At 45.0% G+C, this 22,247-nt stretch overlaps 2 protein-coding genes across 5 annotated transcripts; one reads left to right on the top strand and one right to left on the bottom strand.

The window, feature by feature from the left end:
* The first annotated feature begins 73 nt into the window (after positions 1-73).
* LOC110973546 (testis-expressed protein 10 homolog) lies at positions 74-10,420 on the top strand. Of its 2 annotated transcripts, none has more exons than XM_022224436.2 (16): positions 74-223; positions 926-1,146; positions 1,608-1,779; positions 2,447-2,772; positions 3,734-3,924; positions 4,163-4,415; positions 4,620-4,947; positions 5,403-5,538; positions 5,670-5,824; positions 6,166-6,343; positions 7,025-7,116; positions 7,275-7,423; positions 7,517-7,597; positions 7,722-7,995; positions 8,215-8,342; positions 9,078-10,420. In XM_022224436.2, the coding sequence occupies exons 2-16, from the start codon at positions 946-948 to the stop codon at positions 9,165-9,167; spliced, it is 2,754 nt and encodes a 917-aa protein (XP_022080128.2). In that variant the 5' UTR covers positions 74-223; positions 926-945; the 3' UTR covers positions 9,168-10,420. The 2 variants fall into 2 exon arrangements, with proteins under 2 accessions (XP_022080128.2, XP_022080130.2); XM_022224438.2 differs by lacking the exon at positions 74-223 and adding an exon at positions 231-608.
* LOC110973404 (ATP-dependent RNA helicase DDX42-like) lies at positions 10,319-22,232 on the bottom strand. 3 transcript variants are annotated; one of them, XM_022224225.2, is made up of 18 exons: positions 22,124-22,232; positions 20,490-20,691; positions 20,160-20,268; positions 19,691-19,786; positions 19,052-19,204; positions 18,801-18,905; positions 18,212-18,439; positions 17,569-17,637; positions 16,926-17,054; positions 16,691-16,790; positions 16,165-16,212; positions 15,689-15,786; positions 14,974-15,157; positions 14,515-14,616; positions 14,194-14,295; positions 13,736-13,860; positions 12,870-13,115; positions 10,319-12,327 (listed from the first exon to the last, which is right to left on the bottom strand). In XM_022224225.2, exons 2-18 carry the CDS (start codon positions 20,669-20,671, stop codon positions 11,680-11,682), a joined length of 2,724 nt encoding a protein of 907 aa, XP_022079917.2. In that variant the 5' UTR covers positions 20,672-20,691; positions 22,124-22,232; the 3' UTR covers positions 10,319-11,679. The 3 variants fall into 3 exon arrangements, with proteins under 3 accessions (XP_022079917.2, XP_022079918.2, XP_022079915.2); XM_022224226.2 differs by having other exon boundaries at positions 20,490-20,695; positions 22,125-22,173; XM_022224223.2 differs by lacking the exon at positions 22,124-22,232 and adding an exon at positions 21,883-21,904.
* Between the last annotated feature and the right edge of the window lie 15 nt (positions 22,233-22,247).

The raw sequence follows: 22,247 nt of genomic DNA, 5'->3' as shown, positions 1-22,247 counted from the left end.
TTTAATCTGGCACCCCGACAAGAAGTCTAGTTCCCTAACGTCGGAGCCAGTTCGTACGTTATATATACTGACACGACTAAAGCAACTGGGGGTGCACGTGTGCGTGCGTGGATCAGTCATCAGCATCACCTGAGCTGCGTAGCGTAGCAGCGGGATCAGTTAGGGGGCCACGTGGCGAGTGCAAGTCGCATTTACTTCTTCTTACACCCAGCAATAATTCTAGGTGACCAAGTGGTTCATAATATTATCCCTGCACAAACATCATTTGACACCTTTAATTCCTGTCATTAGGTCTACTTATCATGCTTAAGTGCCCAAACATACCAAAGTTCAACAAACTTCACCATGTTAACCTGTCATCATGGTCATGCCTGTTCACAAGTTCATTGAGGGGAGCGTCAACACTCCTCTTTTTCAAATTTTTTATTGGATCGGTCATACTTCCGAAGAAGGAGAGTACTACTATTGCTTGAGCCCCACTCAGTAGAGCTAGGCCTAGTTCACAAGTTATCCAAGAACTGTGGGTTCGTCGTCCACCGCGATCGGGAGTGTTAGCAACAAATGTCGAACCCCACAGTTCTGGGGCTATTTGCAAGAGTGGTTGAAAAGTAATAAGCTTGTTTATTTCTAAGTGAATATATGTAATTTAATGTTTTCTATACCCTGCCAAATTTTTGACTTTAAACATGTTAAACCCTGACCCACAAATGTGTATGTGAAATCATAAATTGGAAGACGGGGGACAACTAGCATTTACAGTGGCACTTACCTCCAGAACTGAGGGGTTCAACCCCCTCAGTTCTGGGTATATGTTGGTCTCTGATGCTTGATACACCATTGCATGCAGGGAAAATTAGTGATGTCAATGCATGGAACCCTTTCCCGTATTAATGGCATTGATCACGGTCCATTGTTGTTCATTTAGGGACTACATTTTAGGAAGCCATGGCCAAAAGCGGAAGGAAGAAAAAGGAGAAAAGGAAAGATTTCCAGAAAGTCAAGTTTAAGGTCGGCAAGAAGAAGCCCAAAGCCGACAACTTCACTGACACCACTTTCAGGTCACAGGCGATCCAGATCCGTGAGCAGCTGAAATCAGGACAAGCTGACACTGCCGAACCGACGACGCAGAAGAAGAAAAATATTCATGTGAGTGCAACTGGCCTATCTCAAAGCCTGCCTAGAAGGCAGTGGTACATCCCAGGTGTGCTTAAGTTTGCTGATCAGTAATTATTTGGTTTTTGGGGTCTGAGTTTTGGCTTTTTGTTTGTTCTTAGATTTCATAATTTTAGAATGTACACCGTAACGCAAGTCTTGTTGGAGTGCCAAAGGTTTTGTGAATTTGTAAGGAAAAAAAAAGGAATTTCAGAAAAAAAGATGGAGACTTTTTTCTGCATTTCAAGGGAAGCTTTCATTACCCTAAAAATGAAATCTTTCTGGTCAGGAAACAGAAAGTACACTGAAAAAAAACATGGAATAATTTTGTGTTAAATTTGCTACTTTATCTTTGTACTTTTAACTAGTTTTGCCGTTTATTTTTATCCCATTTAGAAGTGAAAGTAAGAGTCAACGTAATTATTCAATTGTAACAATTGGAATGTTCCCTTCAGGACCTTCTGTGCCATCTGAACCACTACAATGCCGCAGTTCGTCAGTCAAGCATTGCCGGCATGAAGGAGCTTCTGTCATCTCATCCCTCACTGATTTCTCAGCATCTGTCTCTCCTGATTGACAGTCTCTCTGTCCTCATGATGGACAAGGAGGACATGGTCCGCAAAGCAGGTAACCTTTCCAAAATGTTACCCTTTTTCTACCCAGAATCACTGGTGTGGTGAAGTCCGTCCACAAAACTAGACGCGGGACCAGTCACAAGACTAGTCACATGAACATACATAAGACCGGTCACGAGACCAGTCACAAGTAACAGGGTCAACAGTGACAAAGGAATGCTTTTGTTGCAGTTCATTTGAACAGGTTGTGACTTGAATTCAGACTGGAGGTCTCATGTTGGTCATGTTATGGTCTTAGTGATTCAGCCCCTATAACACTGCCCAGCATAGTGTTAATGGTTTGACTAATATCCAATAAAGACACCCTTGTCAGTGATCATTGGACTGGTCCAGTGTGGCCATGGCTGTTGGATGTGTACATGACCGAAAGAGGGCGCTTTAATTTGTGAGTGAGCAGTGATGTCCCTCAAAGGTCGGCGTACCACATGTGTACCCTGGCTCATGCAAGTATGACATAGTTCATCTTCCAGTTGTGATTTCTAATGCCCTGGGAATTAGAAAAGAGGCAATGTCAAAATATCTGGCTCTGGCTAGAAATAATGCATGCACCTATGGAGTTCTGTAGGTAGCCGCTGAGTGCAGTTCCTATTGATATCTATGTTATTGCAAGTCACAGCCAGATAATTCAGACACGAGATGTTACATTTCTCCCTTCTTAGGTATTTCACTTCTACAGCTGGTTCTGCAGGCCACGCCGGCTGACAACGTGGGGCCGTTCTTCCCCATCCTGGCCGCCCATCTCACCTGTGCCATGACCCACATCCAGGAGGACATCCAGCTGGACTCACTAGCCGTCCTGGACCTGATGCTGGCTTCCTACCCCCGCTTGCTGACCGTCCGCAGCCAGGAGCTGCTAACGGTCTTCGTCCAGTTGATCTCCCGCCAGCGCAAGAGGAAGGTCGGCTGGACCGAGGGCGAAGCGGATGAAGGGGACCTGGCGGTCAAGCCGGGCAGCAGGATCTCCAGCCACAAGTGGAGACAGAAGGTAGGGAATTGGACCTCATAGCCAAAAAAGTATTGTTAGGCCAACTCGCTGTTTTAGGGGTGAGTCAAGTTGAATAATTCTTTATTCGAATATTTGACTATCAATTCTATCAAATATCCGAATATTCAGTCATACCGACGGGCAGATTGTTGATAAACCATATACAAAGTCAGTTGCAATAATGCCAACAATTGTACATTGTAATCAGTATAATAGCTTCTCAGTTCTGGTTTGACAGACGAACAACACTCCTTGCTTTTTAATATTGTAATGAATAATTTACATTTTGAATCGTTGTAAGACATACCCTTTAAAAAATCCACCTGGAGATTTTGGAAGATTTTGTAGGACAGAAGACGGTAGAGCACAGCCACTATGCCATAGCAGCACCTGAATTTTGATCCCCCTAGAATCTTCCAGTACAAACAGCTCGCCAATATTTGGTTGCTTAATGGTAGATTTTAGATGACTTTGGAAAGTTCCTAGCAACAGTGCTAAGGGAACTAGGTTTAACATGCTGTATTGGCAATCCAGAGGGATTTAATGAGATCCCAAAGTTAGACGCAAGTACCAGCTCAGATAATGATCTTTGCAAGAAGGTAAAATTTTATGGCCTTGTTGAGCGCTCCATTATCTGCTTACAGAACTTCCATCGATTTCCTAGTGGCTCTTTTCCAATAAGCTCAAGTAAAAAAGCACACTAACGTCTTGGCCAAAAATGGTAGCACAAGAAGACATCAGTGTAAGCACATCCATGCCATTACCTGAGTTCAAAGTTAGAACAGTCACTTTGCTGCAGGTAGCAGGTAGTTTTTGTTTACCTGTTCAACAGTGCCATGAAATGGGCATCTTCCATTGTTACATTTCACTTTAAAGCTTCAAATAGTACACGTAGTTCTATATTGACAGTTCATTAAAACCGTTACAGATGTTAAAAGATCATAATTTCATTGGGAAAAAGGTTTTGCAAAGACTGCGGCAGTTTCTCAAGGCATTACTCGAGGAGCATTACACCAAGTATTCAGGCCAAGTCAAAGGTACTGCTGGAAATGAAGACTACACGGTCAAAGTGAACAACCAAAAGGAGACGTACGCACCGATATTTGCCCCAGGAGCTCAGTGTCATGGATATAAGGAGGAATTTGTCTTCAGGTAATCGCCAAGTTTAACCCAAAAAAGTGAGAGGCCTGGCGTTCCGATCCTAGTAGAATATTTCTGAAAGGTCTGTCTTTGTTTAATTCCGAGTCATTACCAGTAACAATGCAGTGTGCCATTTTAAAAAGTGTAACGTGATTTGGTTCTGGTCACTGTTTCTTGATAATCCAATGTTACTACCTTGTAAGTTTAATAAAACCCAATTTCAGTGATTAATCAATCAACTTGTTCATAGTTCCTTGACATCGTCATCCTCGTCGCAAACTTCAAGTCAAGCCCTAAGCGAGCCCAGCAACCTCCTGGGGTTTGTGCGTTCATTAGTACCCTTGCTGCTGCAGTGTTGGATGGAGGTGGCCCCCAAATCGCAGGTCCAGTCCCAGCCTCATCTGCATGTTGTTGCCATGGAGATACTGGACGGCGTAATGTCAGTGATTCTGTTGCTATGGCGATGGATGCAAGGCGTATGTGAGGAGAGACGTGATTTCAGTGTAAGTATCTAACTTGACATTGAAGAGACATATTCCAATGAAATATTTGTAAAAATTGTGTGGAAGGTAGTTTGATTTTCAGACAGTTTTTTAAGCAAAAGTGATTCTTTTCTCTTAGAAATTGTTTCTGGTTTGCTTAAAAGTGTGTAAATTAGACAGTTCCTTTCTCGTTAACCTTTTTGGGATGTCTTGTTGCTTGTCCAGTGTATGAAGCAGCTGCAGAAACTCTACCACAAGAAGTTTGTCACCCACCTCCTCCCCTGCTTCCCCTATGTATCCCACAATCCCCCAGCCAGAGCAAAGCACTCTGGGAAGGGCACTCCCTCTGCCGTGTCTGCCGTAAGCCTCAACTTAGCGGCCTGCGAGATCATGTCTTATTTCATGATCGGCAGCAACACGGCCACCCCATGGCTGCGCCAGATCATGGCCTACGTTCTTGAAATCTGCGTGGAGGGCGGGGATCTATCGTTGGGGCACGTGCCGAGCTTGTTGGGTGTGGTGCGGCGATTGGTCAAAGTGCTGCCCAGTGCAGGTAAGACTTTGGCAGAGCTCAGGAATGTTTTTTTATATCCAAGGCAAGCTCCCAACACCGAGGCAAATAAGCCCATCTCTCAAATTTCCTAAAGATGCCTGAAATTGTAGGTAGCAAACTCATAGCTATGAAATGAAAGACAACTTTGTTGTGAACTTATGTCTAATTCATCAGGTCAACCTGGGATTGACTTAATTAGATCTCTGGAGAATAATTTTTTAATTCACAAACATTCAGGTAGGGACTGAAAGGCCATTCCAGATACACCGTCAAACCAAACGGGATTTTGAACCTTTGTTATGAAAGTATTAGCAGGGAATCGTGACGGTCTAACTTCTCTCCGACTTTAAGTTGAAACGTCCAAATAGGGACATTTGTGAACAAAATACGAAAATCAAGATCCGGTGTGTATTTTGTTTAAAAAAGAAACAGATACCAATCATTGTTGGTTTCAGAGAGTGTGAGCGATCTTCTGCAAGCCGTGTTTTCATTGCATCAGAGTTGCCACAACCTGTCGGGGCACAAACAGGCAACGTTGCAGTGCCTGGACGAGCTGCTGACAGTCCACGGAAAGACGCATCCGTCCTCGAGGTATCTACATCTCGCTGCAAGCACTGTTTGTGAATACATGTTTGACAAAAGAAGTGTCGTAATTTGTTGTGTGGGTTCAGAGCCAGTCAAGCTTGACCAACATAAGAGACCTCAATTCCTTGATCTTTCAGGTCAATTGATAGCCTTTTCCTCCAGACTCTTCCAGAGCTGGTCAGGACGTCGGGGCCCGTGTCCTCCAAAGCCGTCCAGATTCTTCTCCGCCGGGCTTCGCAGCGTCAAGACGAAGCCCTGGCTTGCGTACGGCAATATTTGAAGTCATTTGTAGGTGGGTAGTGGATGCCAGAGATGGGAGGCAAAATCAATCATGAACTTTGGTTAACCGCCTTTGGACGAACAGTCAATAAATGTATGCTGTGCTGCTAGATGGTAGACTTATCGAGTTGACTGTTTGTGACCGGCTATTAATGTTGGTCACGTCGTCTTTCATCTGTAACCCTGCACATTGCAGCATACACTGGAAAGCGAGGACACTGAAGTTTTGTGATGATGCGTGTTACACAATTTTTACTCGTGTGAAAAGGCAGTGTCTTGTGATAGATATTTCTGGCAGAGAAACACTTTGCGAGACCAATTCCTGTGAATGTTTTTTGGCTCCATCACTTGCAGACCCAGAGAGCGGCATTTTACTGAAGCTCCCAGCCGACCTCCAGGTCCACATCATCCATCTGATTCACCACGCCGACCCCCTTGACCTGGACACCCTGAAGTCGCTCGCCTTTTGTTGCCACGACGACCGGATGAGTGCGGAGAACGTCACATACCTCGTCAACGTCATGTCCACAAGGTAGAATCAAATGTCTGGACAATTTATTGGAGACCTTACTGACTGTGCTATCTGCTTGAAAAATATACAAATGTATGCAGTAATGCCCAAATTGACTGGCTACGGCTAATATTAATACCATGTCTATGGGAAGTGGATGCAGCCACTTGGCAAGGACTTTCACAGGCACACATGCCATTTCTTGCCGCAGCCACAACTTTCAGACACAGCCTATTACGGCCTGTGGCATTTTATCCAATATACCATCATGCTTTCCTTTATACATAAAGACCCTGCAAGAATTTGTACACATTCAATTGAAAATGAGCTACATTTGCTCTGCATTGTGTTCTCAAGTGCATACAAATGATGTTGCCTTTCTTCAGTTCAGGGGCTAATTTGACTTGCTTAGCAGCAGATAGTGCTAAGAAGACTTTTCACATGAGCAAAAATCAGCTAGGGGACCAGATACAAGCATCACACTTTGCATGCTACTTTTGCTGTGTCCTGTTTCTGCTTTAGGACGCATTTTTTAAGCTGAGCAAACTTCGGTGCTCAGCAGCAGATGAAATATGCCAAGTGACTAGACCACGTACTAACATCAACCATTATTGTTAAGACTCCACAGTGCCATGGTAAACACTGTGGTTTTGTACACTTTTCATGTATCGCGTACAATTTTTTTTACTTTGAAAAATGCAGATTTCTGGACACGGGCATCGCACCCTGTGCTGACCGGCGGTTACCTTTTGACACAGCTGACTTCATCAGTTTCCTCTTTTCTGTTTCAGTTGGTGAGACAAAGCAATTTACTCACACTTCTTCGTTCGTAGCAGGCTTTCTTCATCTGCTTGCTATGATAATTAGCCGCTGGGAATTTCCATGCAACTCAGTTTTTTTTTTTGCCGAGTACAATGTCATGGACTATGCTTTTACTTTTCAAAATCTGCAGGTTGCCTCCATACAAAACCAATGAGCAAAGACGGGCAAGATGTCCCCGAGGGTGTGGAAGGGAATAGCCTGTTACCAAGCAACCTGACATCCATCTCCATAGCAACCAAGACTGGCCGATCAATGCAGCATCACTCAACCATTGTCAAGGCAAACATTAAAAGTTCTTATGCCAATAAATTTGTGTAAAAACACCAAAATCCTGTTCATGTCTCAAAAATGGCCATGTCTTTGTTTTGGCAGAGTGTTTGTTTGAGCTACAGTCTAATCTCCAGTAAGGAGCAGATGTGGGACGCTGTACAGATGCTCGTCATCAGTTCCTTGGTGAGAGAAAATTCTTGAAGTTCTAAATTGAAAATTCTTTTGATGATATGCTTTTCTTAGGAGTAAGCGGTACAATAAATGTTTCAAAATGTTGACTGCCCACGTTGCGATGTTCACTTTGTAGAATTCTCGGAGAGCTATGACTTGTGGCACAGCGTATGGCATACTACACACGGTCAACTTTCTCACCACGCCCATGACTTACTGGAGTCAAGAAATTGTCAACAAACTAACAGAGTGTTGCTTAGCAACTCTGTACTCAGTGGTATCGGATGATCTCATGGGGTTCGGGCGCTCGGATTGGTCAGAGGCAGTGTGGGAAGAGGCTGTGGATTTGTTGGTTGTGGCCCGTCCAGTTCTGGTGGAAATGTTGCAGCGAATATACGCTCGGGTTGGAGGTAGGTGGAGAGTGAGGATTGGATTGGTAACTCATGCATATTTATGATTAAACCCTGCTTTTCTATTGGTCAGAGTGTTACACATCATGACATGGATCAGTGCAAATGATGTGGTTTTGTGTGTTGACTGATCTGTGTTAATATTGGTCACACTGTCAGTGCAAGTCGTGTTTTTTTTAATATTTCATGGCATGTTTTGTTTGCTTTGGCTTCCCACAGTTTTGACCGATCACGACCATGTCCAGAACTTGGCCATGGTGGTAGTAAGACTTCTGCAGACCCAGCGATTGTCTTCCATTCTGGCCCAGCTGACGGACCACGTCATGCAAGCTGTGCACAGCATTATGGTAAGCACAAAAGATAAATCTGAAAACTGGGACTGGATCCAACAAAACGAGTCTTAAGGTTATTTATTTCATGTTCGTTTGCTTCAGAGAGAGAGAAGACTGACAGCTTTGTTTTGATGTGTCACTCAGGTTGTCATCCTGATGACAGTGGACTTTATGTGGACGAAAAATGTTGGGGGTTCCATTAACTGATTAACTGTGTGCAAGCTTCTTTAAAAGCCTCTAAGTCAAAAAAGTGGCTCTGGTGACTTGTGACTCATTTACTGGAGCGGCATCACAGTAGACCTTATCCACAAGGAAGCCATTTTTGATCGTGTTCCCTGCACGTATTCAATGTCATCTGTGACAGGGGGTGGTACCAGACTATTAGGGGCTTTGTGCTTAGCTTTCAGTTATTGTAAATGTTGCCTAAAACATTTAGATATAATAATCACATATTTGAAATTATTCATCATTATAAATGACATTAATCTGGAATGAACTTTTTCAGTGATTTCATTTCCTAATTCTTGGGTTCCCTAAATAAGAAACTTTAACCTCGCTTTCAATCCAGCATGGCCGACTTGTGAATAAGGTAATTCTGGTTCTCCCGTTCGGTGTAAAGAACAGTGTACTCAGTGCTTCTGGGAGTTTATCATGCAAATTCAAAGACGGCTTATCATTGAGTTTTTGTCAGTTTCCTTCCTCAAAGAGAACTTGCAGTATGGTGATTTTCTGTTTATTGTTTACTGGTAGAATCATCACTTAGCAACCGAAGGGAGTCGCTGGGCAGCAGAGCTTCAGTACGAAGCAAGCATGACTCTGAAAGCACCTTCTCAAAGGTGACAACGCTGGTCCCGAATTGACAACCTACTCACCCCCCCTTCAGAAAAACACAGCGGCGTCTCAAAAGCACCAAGACACCTTCAACACAATCAGGCATTTGATGAAGGCCCACTTGTCCTCTCAAAACTTCATCATTAATGCCGTACTGAAATCAACCGCCATGCGAAGTTGAAACTTATCTGAACATACACCAAGATTCTTTTTGAGGTAAAGCTCATTTGATATTCACACAGCAGCGGAATCACATATAAAGCAGGTTTTGTATTTATCTCTTGTCACATGCACAAAAAGGTGGTTACACTGGTGCTCTGATTTTCCAGGTCATAAAACAGACAATAAGCCTTTTGTGAGTTAAGTTTGAATAAAAACTGGTACACTGAGTTCTTAATATGTGACCAGCTCCACAAAAATGGGTATTTTGGGCCTTTTTTTTTCAAAATGAGTTACATACACATTTGAATGGGTTACACCATAAGCTTTAATTTGGTGTAAATTTGAACCCTGTGGCATTTTGCAATCTGGAGATATGTTGATTTTTGCGTAATCATATCATACACATTAACAAGATTGCTTTCGGAGATAAAGCCCTTTAAACACAGGAAGTGGAAAAAGAAATCAGCCAAGAAGAAAGTCTCTTTAAACCCATTGCAACAGTTAGGATTCTTGTATGAATTGTGAAAGTATTTATCTAATAGAAGCAAATAAACCAAGAAGTAAAAAATCACCCTGTCCACATTAAAAAGCCCTTGGCGTGAAATAACACAGCGTCCCTTAAAACCTTTTTTGCAGAGTGGGTTACAAATTCACGTGAACCTAACAATTTGTATTCTCCATACTAAAGACACTGTTGCTATACCTCGTGATTCAGGGCAAGCTTTTGCTTAGTTACATAAGAGATGCCCTGCAACAATACACTTTTCCCAATGGATAAGAAGGGCACCAAGGAACCAGTCCATTCCAGAGATGGTGGTCGCTATGTAAAACCTTGCCCCGAATCACAAGGTATAGCAACAGTGTCTTTAGTCTGGGGAATTCAAATTGTTATGTTTATGTGCAATTGGAGAACTCAGTGTTGCAGACTTTATTCAAATTTAACTCGCAAAAGGCTTATTGGGTGAGAGATTTATGAATATGACCACTATACACTCAACTTTCTTTGAATGGATGGTTGAATTTCAACATTCTTGATTTATTTAGCCACTGCTATGCCAAAAATGGGACTCTAGGGTGGGGAAAAGAACTGAAGATCTCAAGATGTCCGAAGTTGTCAATGTGACACATGATGGCTACGGTTACAATTCAACTTGCATGGGTTATTTACATCTTTGCTAAAACCGTGGTAGGGTATGCAGCTAGGAATATCCGAGGTAGGGTTCCATACCTTCGGAAGACACACGAGATATGAACTATGCTGATGAACGCTGGCAGCGTGTAGAATTACAGTCTCTACCTAGCGAAAAATGCTTGGATCAAAAAGGGTTAGCGCACTTGGAGAGGGTGTTCCAGTGGGAAGACGCGGCCCTACAAACAAGCGAGGACAAATTTATACAGAATAACTGGACTTGCAGTCCGGTCTGTGACAAGTCACAAGTCCTGCCACGCACAACAAAGGAACATGTTTTTGATCTGTTTGTGGATGATCGGGACAAGGAACCGTTCTCTTTGTACAATCATTACTTTGATAAGAATATACAATAGATGTACCGTAGTTATGGTTTGTGATAGGAGCAGTAAAACAGTCGGAATAAAGGCTATAATGAGTATTGCTTTCAGTACCATAGAGGACAGACAATTGCTGACTCACAGTTGGTAAAATAAACCAGAACCGTAACAATTTTTGTGTAAAATAAAGTCAAACTTAACAAACAACTGTATGATATCCCCGTTTACTATTTCCACTGTAACCACTGCCCCCCCTCCATTTCAATCGAATCTCCTCCCACCATTCATACCACCACATCCTGGAATGGCAGCGGTGTGTTCTTTTTTTATACACAAGTACGGTAATGCCCATGGCGTCATCGGTGTTGAAAATATCTACATGCAATACGGCAGAATGAGAGAATACAGGTTACACTCGCAACGCCAAAGGAGAGATTTCCGGCCGCAGGCCTCGGTTCAAATTTCGCTCTCCGTTCTCTATTTAGCATGAGTAGATTACATGATGTGAGTAAATAGCTAGCTGAAAAACAAAAATTATTTCATACGTGGCCTACTATTTATTGAGGCCTGGTGCACCAAGAAACTTTGGAGCGCGTGATTACGATCAAACTGGGATTGTTTGACGAGGGGCTTGTGACAAGACTAGCCACACCAGAAGAACTTCAAGCATGCGCTGCTGACAAGCAAAGATTATTTCATAACTGACCTCCTTAGCCTACCCAGTTTCTCGTTGCGAGGATGCTAAACGTAGGCAACTGGGTTTTTTGGTTTCAAAGTAAGGATACTGGGACAGTTTGGTGAATGAAAAGCTGACAAACAAGAATTAGTTTTTGCTTGGCCATTACGGTATTCAGATATCCCACCGGCTTTTCCTCTTCTTGGGCTTCTCAGCCACCATCTCATCCACCTGGTGGGCTCTCTTGAGGGCCTCCTCCAGTGCTGCACTTCGGCCATCTTGGGCATGCTGTGATACCCCAGCTGACGGTGCAACTCCCCCCAGTTGCCAGTAGCCGTGGCTGTCCAGGTGCCCCGTGGGACTTGAGAGCTCGCTCTTGTCTTGCGAGGACGTGCCGTCCTCGCTCTCCCTCCGCGGGGTGCTATCCCACCGACTGCCCTCGGGCTTCCTGCCGGGGCCCTCTCCGCTGTTCCTCCTGGCCGGTTCCGGGGACTTGGGCCCGCCGACGTCCCACTTGGACTTGCGACTGGGCGGCGCGATCGGCGCGACGGTCTGCGGCTTGGAGTCCTTGGCCTCCGGTGGGACGAAAGTGCTCAGAATGCCCTTGGTGTGGCTGGTGGGCGGGGCCTTGAGGTTGCCCGGGACCTTCAAGCTGAGTCCACTCTCAGCGAGGCTGTGGTGGTGGTGGTGGTGGTGATGGTGGCTCAGGCCAGACGAGGCCGGGTTCTTTGGCGGCATGGCATAGTTGCCCGTGTTCTCGGCCGAGAAAGTGTTGGATGTGGACGACGAACTCGCTTTTTGAAAATGCCTCTGATATTGGGCCTTAGGAGAGAAAGTTGAAAGAAACACAACAGTGCACTAAAAAAAAAACCAAGGCACTCGGCAAGTTTAATGATTGACCTTCGGCTCGTTATCCCGTCAGAAGGGTGTCACCTTACTGACAACAATGAGGTTTATTGTGCCTCGTGTGCATTAATCTCCTAAGAATATATGAGGTCAATCTGGTCAAAGTACCACTCTTGTCCAACGTTGCTCAACATCGATAATATACCCCACTGAGCCAAGGGTCTAAAATCAGCAGCCGATTCATCACATCTTCGCAGGCTGCATCTGAATCAATTTGCTGCGGCTTGAAATTAAGCGCCACTCTATGGGAACTGGCTGGGCCCACTAGCATAGACTTCATTGTGATTTCAAACCCCTGCCAAGTGATTCAGATGCGGCCTACCACAGAAATCTGCTGAGCAAAGAAAACGTCGGTTTAAAATGTCACTTATTGTGAATTTCCTGCAGTTGGTTGCCCGCAGATTCACGTTTGCCACATAAATCGGCCGAGTTTTGTTTTCATGAAACTGGACACTGACCTTGAAAGTGTTCCTCATGGACGCCAGCCGGCTGCCCTCCATCTCCGAGGGGTCAGCGGCCGCGAAGCCTCCCCCAAGTGGGCCCAGCGTGGGGCCCGTCTTCCCTCCTTGATCATCCTTGCCGCTGCTGCCAAGGCCCGGCCTGTCCTTGGCCTTGGAGCGCTCCTTGCCGTAGCCCAGCCCTGAGCCCCCACCGACTTTGCCTTTGGCTCCATGGCAACTCCGGGTCTTTCGGAACCTCGGATTCTGCAGGGGAAAAGTAAAAATGCGAAGTTGTTGTTTCAAAAACAAAAAAAAAAGAGGAAGAATTATGCAAACTTCAAATATAAAATTCATCAAACCGTAGAGTCCACAGGTACCTCTCGGGCATCTACTCACAAGAGACATATTCCAATTCGGCGTTACTGCGAGATTACCAACACTGCTTTCTCTACAGTACAATGCTTCTTAATCTTATCATTTTCCCAGATACCTCAGTGGAAACTGGCCCAAATGCCAATACGTACCGTGCCTGGGCTCGGCCACATCTAAATGACATGGCTACTTCTGGCAGTAACGAGCTCCTACATAAGCCACTGGCTAACAACGGAAGCCATTTGTTATAGACAAGTTTAACACTACCAGCGTTAGCCATGCTGATTTGGGCTTATGTTGGCCCAGAGCATCTTCTAACAACTGCAACCAGGGGCCAAGAACTAGGACACCCCGCTCCTAATGTGACGGATGAAGCCCTTAAACCTTCTTGGTCAACTTTCATGTTTGTTATGCACAGTAAATGGCACGGTCATCTACTTGCCCACACTGCTTGACTTGCATAGCGCCCTCTTCAGTGAGTGCACAAAGTCGATACTGGTTAAAACACTGACCTGCATGGCCAGATCCAGGAGCGACTGACTGACAGTCTGATTGGCACCCTCCAGATTACGGACCAGGTCACCAGCGAAGTAGATGTCCTTGGCTGTCACCAGGGTGTAGGCTGTGCCCTTCTCCCCTTGGGGCATGGAGAAAACAAATTATAATCAGAATGACACGGTCACACCAGAGCCCATGCGACAAAGGGAGACAAGTGGTACACAAATGCTTACTTCCATTTCTTATCACTGACTTTTTGGAGAAACTATTCGAACAGCTTCACAGTTTGATCATAACTGCATTATCTCATGAGCTAAAAGTTATCAACTTCCCAGATTTCTGCTTAGAGATGACTTAAAAATGATGCGGAACGGCCCCTTCCGGCAGGGACCATGTAGTAAATGTTGCTCGTTTTCATTAGTAATGCACCGTCCTCGGAAGTTCTTGAGAGCGTCCCTGGAAATGTGCATACCTGCTCTGCCAGTCCTTCCGATGCGGTGGGTATGTGTGTCAATGTCACGTGCAACGTCGTAGTTGACCACTATCTTGACAGACGGGATATCCAGGCCGCGCGCTGTAAACAAAATTAATTACAACCAGGAGTCAGTATAATTTTGCCTCAGCGGCAAACTTGCAGTGTTACCCCTGACCAGCAGGCTTATCATTGTTCCTTTGCATTTTCAATGGTAAGAAGCTGGTAATTGAACACAATCTGTTAAATACCCAGATGTTTTTGGCAAAATCATGTGAGGTACGTCATACCCTCTTGATTTGAGAGTTTATAAAAACTCACCAGCTACGTCTGTAGCAACCATGACAGGGATGACTTTCCTCTTGAAGTCGGTGATGACGCTGTTTCTGCTGCTCTGGTCCATGTCACCATGTAACAGCCCAACTGAAATAAAAAAAAAAAATTAACGATACGGGGAATTTTCATACATGCATGTATTTAATATCTAAATTATTCTAAAATTTCAGCTATGACGACGATTTGATCAGTTCAGTTCCATATTCGCATCCTCATTAAACGGGGTCTTGAAACTTGAAATGGAACCTTTCAAGATGCTGCAAAAATCCAGCCGGTGGTTTCGGAGGAATTTGGAGGAAGCCCGGCCACTATGACTTCACATGGGGTAAGATACCCCCTTGGAAGTTAAAGTAACAAAGAACGTGCGGCTGGTTTCCTGGAGTAGGGCTGGGCTCCTAGTAAAGAAGCTGACAGACTCGGGTTCAATACGCCACTCGGCTGTACCATTAAAATCCTGATGGCAGAGGTTGTTGGCCAGCTCCTCGGCGTTCAGCTTCTTGGTGACGAAGATGAGCACGCTCCCCAGGGTGGTGAAGCGGACCAGCTCGCCGGTCAGCCACTTCCACTTGCTCTCGGGTGCCTTCTCGTCGCGGAACACCTGGACGATCTGCTTCACATCTTCGTTTGCCTGACGGGGCAAAAATATGTGATTTGGCAAATAGTTTTTGGCCCCTCTAACTGGCACACTATGGAACCTACTTCCAGTCATGTGATTCTCCTCAAAGTATGTCAGCACAAAAATATAAGTGTCTGCAACACTACGCCTGCGCGTCTTGAGGGTGTTTGCGCAGTAAGACATAGAAGAAGCAGCAAGGAATTGGATCCCGCGACTGGGCAACATTTATGCTTGCCCTGCATTTATATTCCCCCCTTGTATATATTTGACATACTTTTTCACCCATATATTCCATCCATGTTGATACGGACCAGTGTTGTAGTCGAGACCACTTCAGACCTTCACAAGACCACACGAGGCCTTCACAAGTCCAACACAAGACCTCCAGTCTGAATCCAAGTCACAAGCCATTCAAATGAACTGCGCCAAGAGCATTCCTTTGTTCACCTGTTACTTGTGACTGGTCTTGTGACTGGTCTTGTGACTGGTGTTGTGACTGGTCTTGTGCATGGTCTTGTGCTGGAATTACAGAGGCCGACTCACCTCCCCCGCGTCGCCTTGCACCACCCTGATTGGGTCGGTCAGGATGTCTCGGGCGAGCCGCTCCACCTTCTTGCGGAATGTGGCACTGAACAGCAACGCTGCACGAGAGTCGGGATTGTAAATAGACTGTTTAATGTTTCGTTTTTTGTTTGGCTTTTCATACAGAGGATGGGAGATGACATCAACGACGTACCCTGTGCCCTAACGAGACATTTTTGCCCTCTCCCTATCAGATAATTAGTTGCAGGCCAACTGCAATATACGACTGAAATCATTCAACTTGTAAATTTGTTTCAACAATAGGTGGTCCAGACACATTTCAGCGTGATCGAGACCATTCCGACAGAGAAGCATTCATTCTGGAGGCAAAGAACAGGAACGCTGGAGAGGGAAGGACACTTTGACAGATGTCTCCTCCATCAAATACGTAAAGGAGAAGGTATCCTCAATTAGGAACAGCATGCGTGTGAACTTACTTTGTCTGTCGGGCCTGACGTGGTTGGCAATCGACCGAACCTGGGGCTCTGCGGGTAAAAACGAACAAGACTGCCCAAAGAGATTGTTTCTGGACACAAGACACTGGGTTGACATGATGGAAAAAGAGCCTCTCTACGGCAGCACGCACTATCAGAGGGAGGATGGCATCACCGGCTCACGAGGAGCTTCAGTCGACGGTGAAATGTTTCTCTCATCATGTTACATGTACCGCACAAATATTAAGAGGTTTCGTGAACCATCTTTGTTGTTGATGATTCTGCTAGTCAGAATTACATCAAAAGAGTTCCATTTTGTCGAGTTTTCTGATATTGACCGTATTTTTAAAGAATTGTGGAGGTTGTTGCAAACGGTTTTTCCAAAAATGCTTTAGGCCAAGACTACAATGTCCCAAGGGTAAGTGCTTGAGTAGTCTTTCACCCACAGGAAACCCTGGGAAAAAAATACCCTGAATCACTTGGTCCAAGTTTCAGATGGTCCAGCCGCTTTTGCGCGTTATTCACTCACCGAATCCCATGTCAAACATACGGTCCGCTTCGTCAAACACGAGGAAGGTCACTCGCTGAAGGTTGGTGGATTTCTTCTTGACCAGGTCAATCAGTCGCCCCTGGAAAAATTGACGTCAGATGTTAACGATTTGGCTTAGGGCTTACCCAAGCTTGGCTACGTTCTTCTCACTTTATGACCCTAAAGTAAGACAAGTACAAGAATACAAGGGTCATAGGTCAAAAGGCTAACTGACCGGTGTGCATACAATGACCTCCGGCCCCTCCTGACATGCTCTCTGCTGTTCCCACATGTTCCCGCCTCCGTAGGCACACACCGCTTTAATGTCGTAGGCCTTCCCAAAGCGTTTCACTTCGACGTAAATCTAGGAACGAAAAAGCACATTATGCTACATCAAATAAACCCATTCGGAGGTTTAATGCAGAAAAACCTACAATATCTTACCCCAAGTGTTTGAGATAAGAGCTCCAATGGACAGCTTCCCATGCCTACCTTTCCAATTCTAATGCATGCGCACAAGTCTGGGGGCCAGACTGCTTCACTCTTAACAGTTGGCGAAACCCTACCTATCACTGGTATGCATTCTCAATTGTGAACCAGAACACTTCATGTAAACCAGTGAAGCTAAGCTTACTTGTTCCTGTTGCTAGGCGACAAAGCCCCCTCCTTCATTCATGCACAAATCCGATCTATGGATTTTTTACTTGTTCTTAAACCATATCCAAGGATCTGGTGACCTTTAACCCTTTTGAGACACACGATGCATATGTAATTTTTCCAAGTTCTTACTGGACAACATTTGTTCCACAAAAATGCTCAAATTTGTCACTCCAGTCCGTTAAGGGATGGAATGTCATATTTTCCTTGACCGTACTGACCTGTTGTGCTAGCTCTCTGGTGGGAGCACAGATCAGACCGATAGGCCCTTCGGTTGTCTTTACCGCTCTCTAAAATTAAGACATTAAAAAATCTCATAAATTATCAAAATTGAATCTTGAAGACATCTCTCATGTAAACAGATCCTTTGTACACTGCATCGCGATGCCAACAATCCTTTGCAGATAGAAATTCTTCCACATCTCCTTTCAGAATGAATCCATTCGTGTCCAATAAAATTGATCCTTTTTAATTTCTACCTCATAATTCCCACAATGCTTTGCAGCCTGCCATTTTGATATGTCAGGCCGTGTCCAAATGGGGCATTTGGTGGCTAAGTCTTTTGGGTTTGGCCATTATTTCATTAAGGTGAGCAGCCGCGGTCGTAGAGAACAATGCCTGTGTCGGACAGTGCCCGACATCAAAGATGGCGAGTCGAATAGATGGGTGGGGTATGTATAGCCATCGCTACAACCGAATCGTGTCTAGGGCTAGGTCTAGGTCTTTGCCAGTTACATGGCAAAGGTAGGGGCACACAGAAGCCACAGTCCTAAAAGCCTGTTTGGGACGCGACTGCCTCTACCAGGAAGTGAACTCCAACCCACTTTGACTGGTAAACGCCTCCCTCCCCCTTGCCTTTATCACCTGGTCCATGATGTGCACCAGCATGGGCCAAACAAACGCTGCCGTCTTCCCGCTCCCCGTCTTGGCAATCCCGATGATGTCCCGCCCGCTCAGGGCGATGGGCACGCCCTGGGCCTGGATGGGCGTGGGCTGGGAGTACTCCGACTTGCGGATGTAGTGCATCAGCTGCTCGTCGAAGCCAAAGTGGCCGAAGCTGCTGACCGGCCTTGGCGGGTCAAAACCGGACACCTGTGAGGGAGGGAAGAGACAGAAAGCCTGAACTCAAAAAGTCCCAATCACTGAAAGTCTTGTGGCAGATTAAACGTGGACATAAGTGTCTTGTGGGAGGTGTTGAAATGGATTAATGAGTATAAAAACGGTACTATTCACTTGCACAATTATGAACTGTACGTCCAGTCCATTTCTAATACGTTAACAAATAATGAACTTCTTTTATTTTCATTGGTAATGATACCAAGGATTCCTCAAAATTGCCCTGAGGCTTTGAAACTCTTGTGCCTGAAGAAACCAGTAGAGAGAAGACAGCTGTGTGGTGTGGAACGCTGGAACTTTTTACCGTGCAACAAAAGGAAATTCTCTTGGCACTTACCCTGATTCCAAACTTCTTCCGCAACTCCAGGACCTCTGGGTACTTCAAGGCTGCAATGTCTCTGTGTTCCTCGTAGAAGTTTTTCACAAAGGCTTCGTACTTGATCTGGAGGAATCATCGGTCCACAAACATTTTAAACCACCACAAAAATCCAAATTTTCTTTGTAACATTTTTTTGTTCTTGGTATGAATTTCTAGTTATGCATACCCTTCTCGGTCTGAAAGCATAAACAACTAGTTTAAGGGCTCACCTCGGCGTGATTGATGGGTGGAAGGGGATCGATGAACTTTGACCTTTCCGGAATGATGGGATTACCGTCTGCGTCGTATTCAAGGATGTCGTCCGCATCGTACATCGGCACTCCGGCGTTAGGGTTCTCTTCCATGTACTTGAAGAAAGATTCCTGAAGGAGAAAAGCACCCCATCATTGTTGTCATCAAAATTGTTATTACCACAGGCTGGGGGGCCAATAATTATTTCTGAAAGTTTGTGACTAGTGACCAACTCAAGAAATACACTGAACCTAAAGTGAAACATTCTATTGAAAGGACTTGGAACAGAACTGTACAACACTTGGCAGATTCGCTTTAATACTTCAGCCTCTATGTGTAGGAAAAAACGAGTGAAGTGGCTTGCTTAGGGACACAAGCAGGCCTCGAACTTGTATGAATGATGCATCCGAGTCATGCGCACTCTCTGCATACACACCATGGTTGGGGGGGGGTGTTGATGGATATTTGTGTCGTATTGTTGGCATTGGGGCAAGTAAAAGGCTACCTCAGGCAAGTAATTCAGTGTTCCTAGCTAAACAGAAATGAACGTTGAGGCTTGGACACAGCCAAATACTAAATTTACGATGGGGCCGGTTCAGAACCTCAAACATTCCCACCTGGTCATCCAGCTCCTCGATGTCTTGCCTGACGGCTTTCTTCTTGTCCTCGCTGCTGCTCTTCTTGGACGCCGCTTTTTGTTTCGCCAGGTCCTCCTTCAAAAAGAATCGATTTGTCACAAAAATTATCAATGCAGCACTGGTTCCTCGGGAAGAAAGAGTCTGCGTAGACTCTGTAACTTCTTGGGGGGGGAATTACTGCATCAGGACACCTCCCTATTGAATAAGACGAAGCTTCTCCACACGACAGTTGAGTTCTGAAAGGGTCCTTTTATAATGTAAGCAATACAGGTGACAGATTTGAACTTCTAGGTTGGCACCCGTCCTCCTTTCAAAAATGGGGAATGCGAAGAGTCCCGGCTACCAGCTGCTGCTGCGTTCACTGTACAGGAAACCTTGATTTCTTGGTGCGGCAATTCAGATGCTGGGGAGGGAAGGAGCACATTGTGCATCATTGGGCCCTGCTTACATTGATGCCGGCCATGAAGGCATCCAGGGGGTCCTCTTCACTGTCGCTGTCCTCCCGTTTCCTCGTCAGCGCCTTGTCCTCTTCCTCGTCGCTGTCGGCTTCAAAATACCTGCAAAGTGTGGCATCGTTGTTGGACGGTGAGATCAGAGGGAGGCGATGGGTTAAAAGGAGTGTGAGGAATACACCCTTTGCACTCTGTACACTGGACTGAAGAAGTTGCCCAGGATTTGGAAGGGTTCGCAAAGATTTCGTGCAAAAAACTCCCCAGTAATTATGGTTAAAGGATCCTTCCTTCGCTGTCACAGCTTGGCGGTAACACTGTGGACTTACTCGGCTTCGGTGCGATGGCGTTTCAGCATGGCCTCCATGTACTGCGTGTGGGAGAAAGGGTTGGGATTGGCAGGTTTGGCGCTGGGGACGGCGTGGTAGGACTTGCCCAAGTTGCTGTAGCCTCTCCCCGTTCCACCACCACCACCACTACTCCCGCCGCTGCGCCAGCCTTGGTTGAACATGCCGGTTTTTTTTCAATAACCTTCGGTGGAGAGAACATTTTTCATTCGTCATGAGAATGACGACGACTTTTATAGACGAATTGGAAAACTGCAGTAATGCTATCCCAGGTTATTTTCAGTGGCCCCCACCAATGGCAATAGGCTTCACGAAAACTACAGCATGGAGCCACTGTTCCGTGACAAAACCTCATACAAGGTTTACCGCCACTGAACAGCCACTGAAGCTTTATTGGATTCGTCTACGCTCAAAAGTGGCAAAGGAACATTTGCCTGACTTTTTATGAATTTTACTCTTATCCCCACGACATGCATGAGAAAAAAACTAGCCCCCGGTCGGAGTGATGTGAATTTAAAAATTAATTTCAAATGGCCTTAGAACTACATGCACATGTATGCAGGCTTCTTGCTCCGCAAGGCAGAGTGAAGAGCCACACAATTCCAGGCATGCCAGGGGTTATCAGGTTGGGGACAAAAACCACAATCTAGCAACAATGCCAGACTACATCATGTATGCATGCATCGCTCGATTGTGCAATGATGACGTAATTTTTGAGCTATTTTTAGGTGACAGTTCACAGATGACATTAATCTCTTTATCAGCTGAAAACTTCAATACAAATTGCTCTGATTTATCACATTTACAGGTAACATGCAACTCCGGATCTTAATTTAACTTTTTTCAGTAGAATCAAGGATATTTTTCAGTCAAATCTTGCACTGGAGGTGTTGAATTCAGTGGGTAGGCGAGTCCAATTCTGCCGATGCAAAGTTTAAGCCGAAAAAATAACGCTTTGCAGAAGTTTACTTTATATATGAAAATGTTGCCACTTAAAATCTCCTTCAATTCACCATGCCAGGCAAATTTTATATTTTTAATTCTCCAAAATAGTGATGAGAACTAATTTTGCCACAGACTCCAACGGTAACAGCAACAGTGGCTCTGTTGGCTGCCGGCATTTCAAATCTCATTATTTTCCCAAAATCTTGCAGGAAAACAACATCATTGCATGACCTGATAAAAATGACATCATTGCCGCTAATTTACTAGATGTCAGATTCTGGTTACGTCCCCGAGCTGCGTATGACACTCTTTCCCTTGTCCAGGTTTGTTGGACTCCAATGAATGTTAGAGAATACACAGCAAATTTAATGGAACCCATTCTGCACTCGGCTAAAAGTTGTGTCGGAAATACAGGACAACATCATTATACCTTTGATCGTAAACGAAGAAAAGCAGTGCACGATGACGTTTACGTGCGTACGTACGTAGCCTCAGAGCTCAGAGGCCTAGTCCGAGTTCGGAAATCATGCACTGAAAAGTAACACCTACAGGGCTTCTAAATGAGGACCACCAACCTTTACACGAATGCACAAGTAACACTCAAATAATAAAGAAGAGAAATTAGCAAATTTTATTTTCAACAAATGGATGCAAATTAGTTTTAATATCACCTCGTGCGATCCAACAATTCTCAGGCCCACTCGACTCAAAAGAGAAGCCAAAGTAGATGAAATTATGACGTGCGCCCTCAAAAAGAAAAAAAAAATGGTTCACTCGAAAGACAGCGCCCTCCAG

Source organism: Acanthaster planci, linkage group LG17 (assembly GCF_054643075.1).
Source record: "Acanthaster planci isolate LZ-2023a linkage group LG17, COTS_SCS, whole genome shotgun sequence".
Classification (NCBI taxonomy): Eukaryota; Metazoa; Echinodermata; class Asteroidea; order Valvatida; family Acanthasteridae; genus Acanthaster; species Acanthaster planci.
The sequence above is the reverse complement of the archived record's forward strand: the minus strand, read 5'-3'. Positions and strand labels throughout refer to the sequence as shown.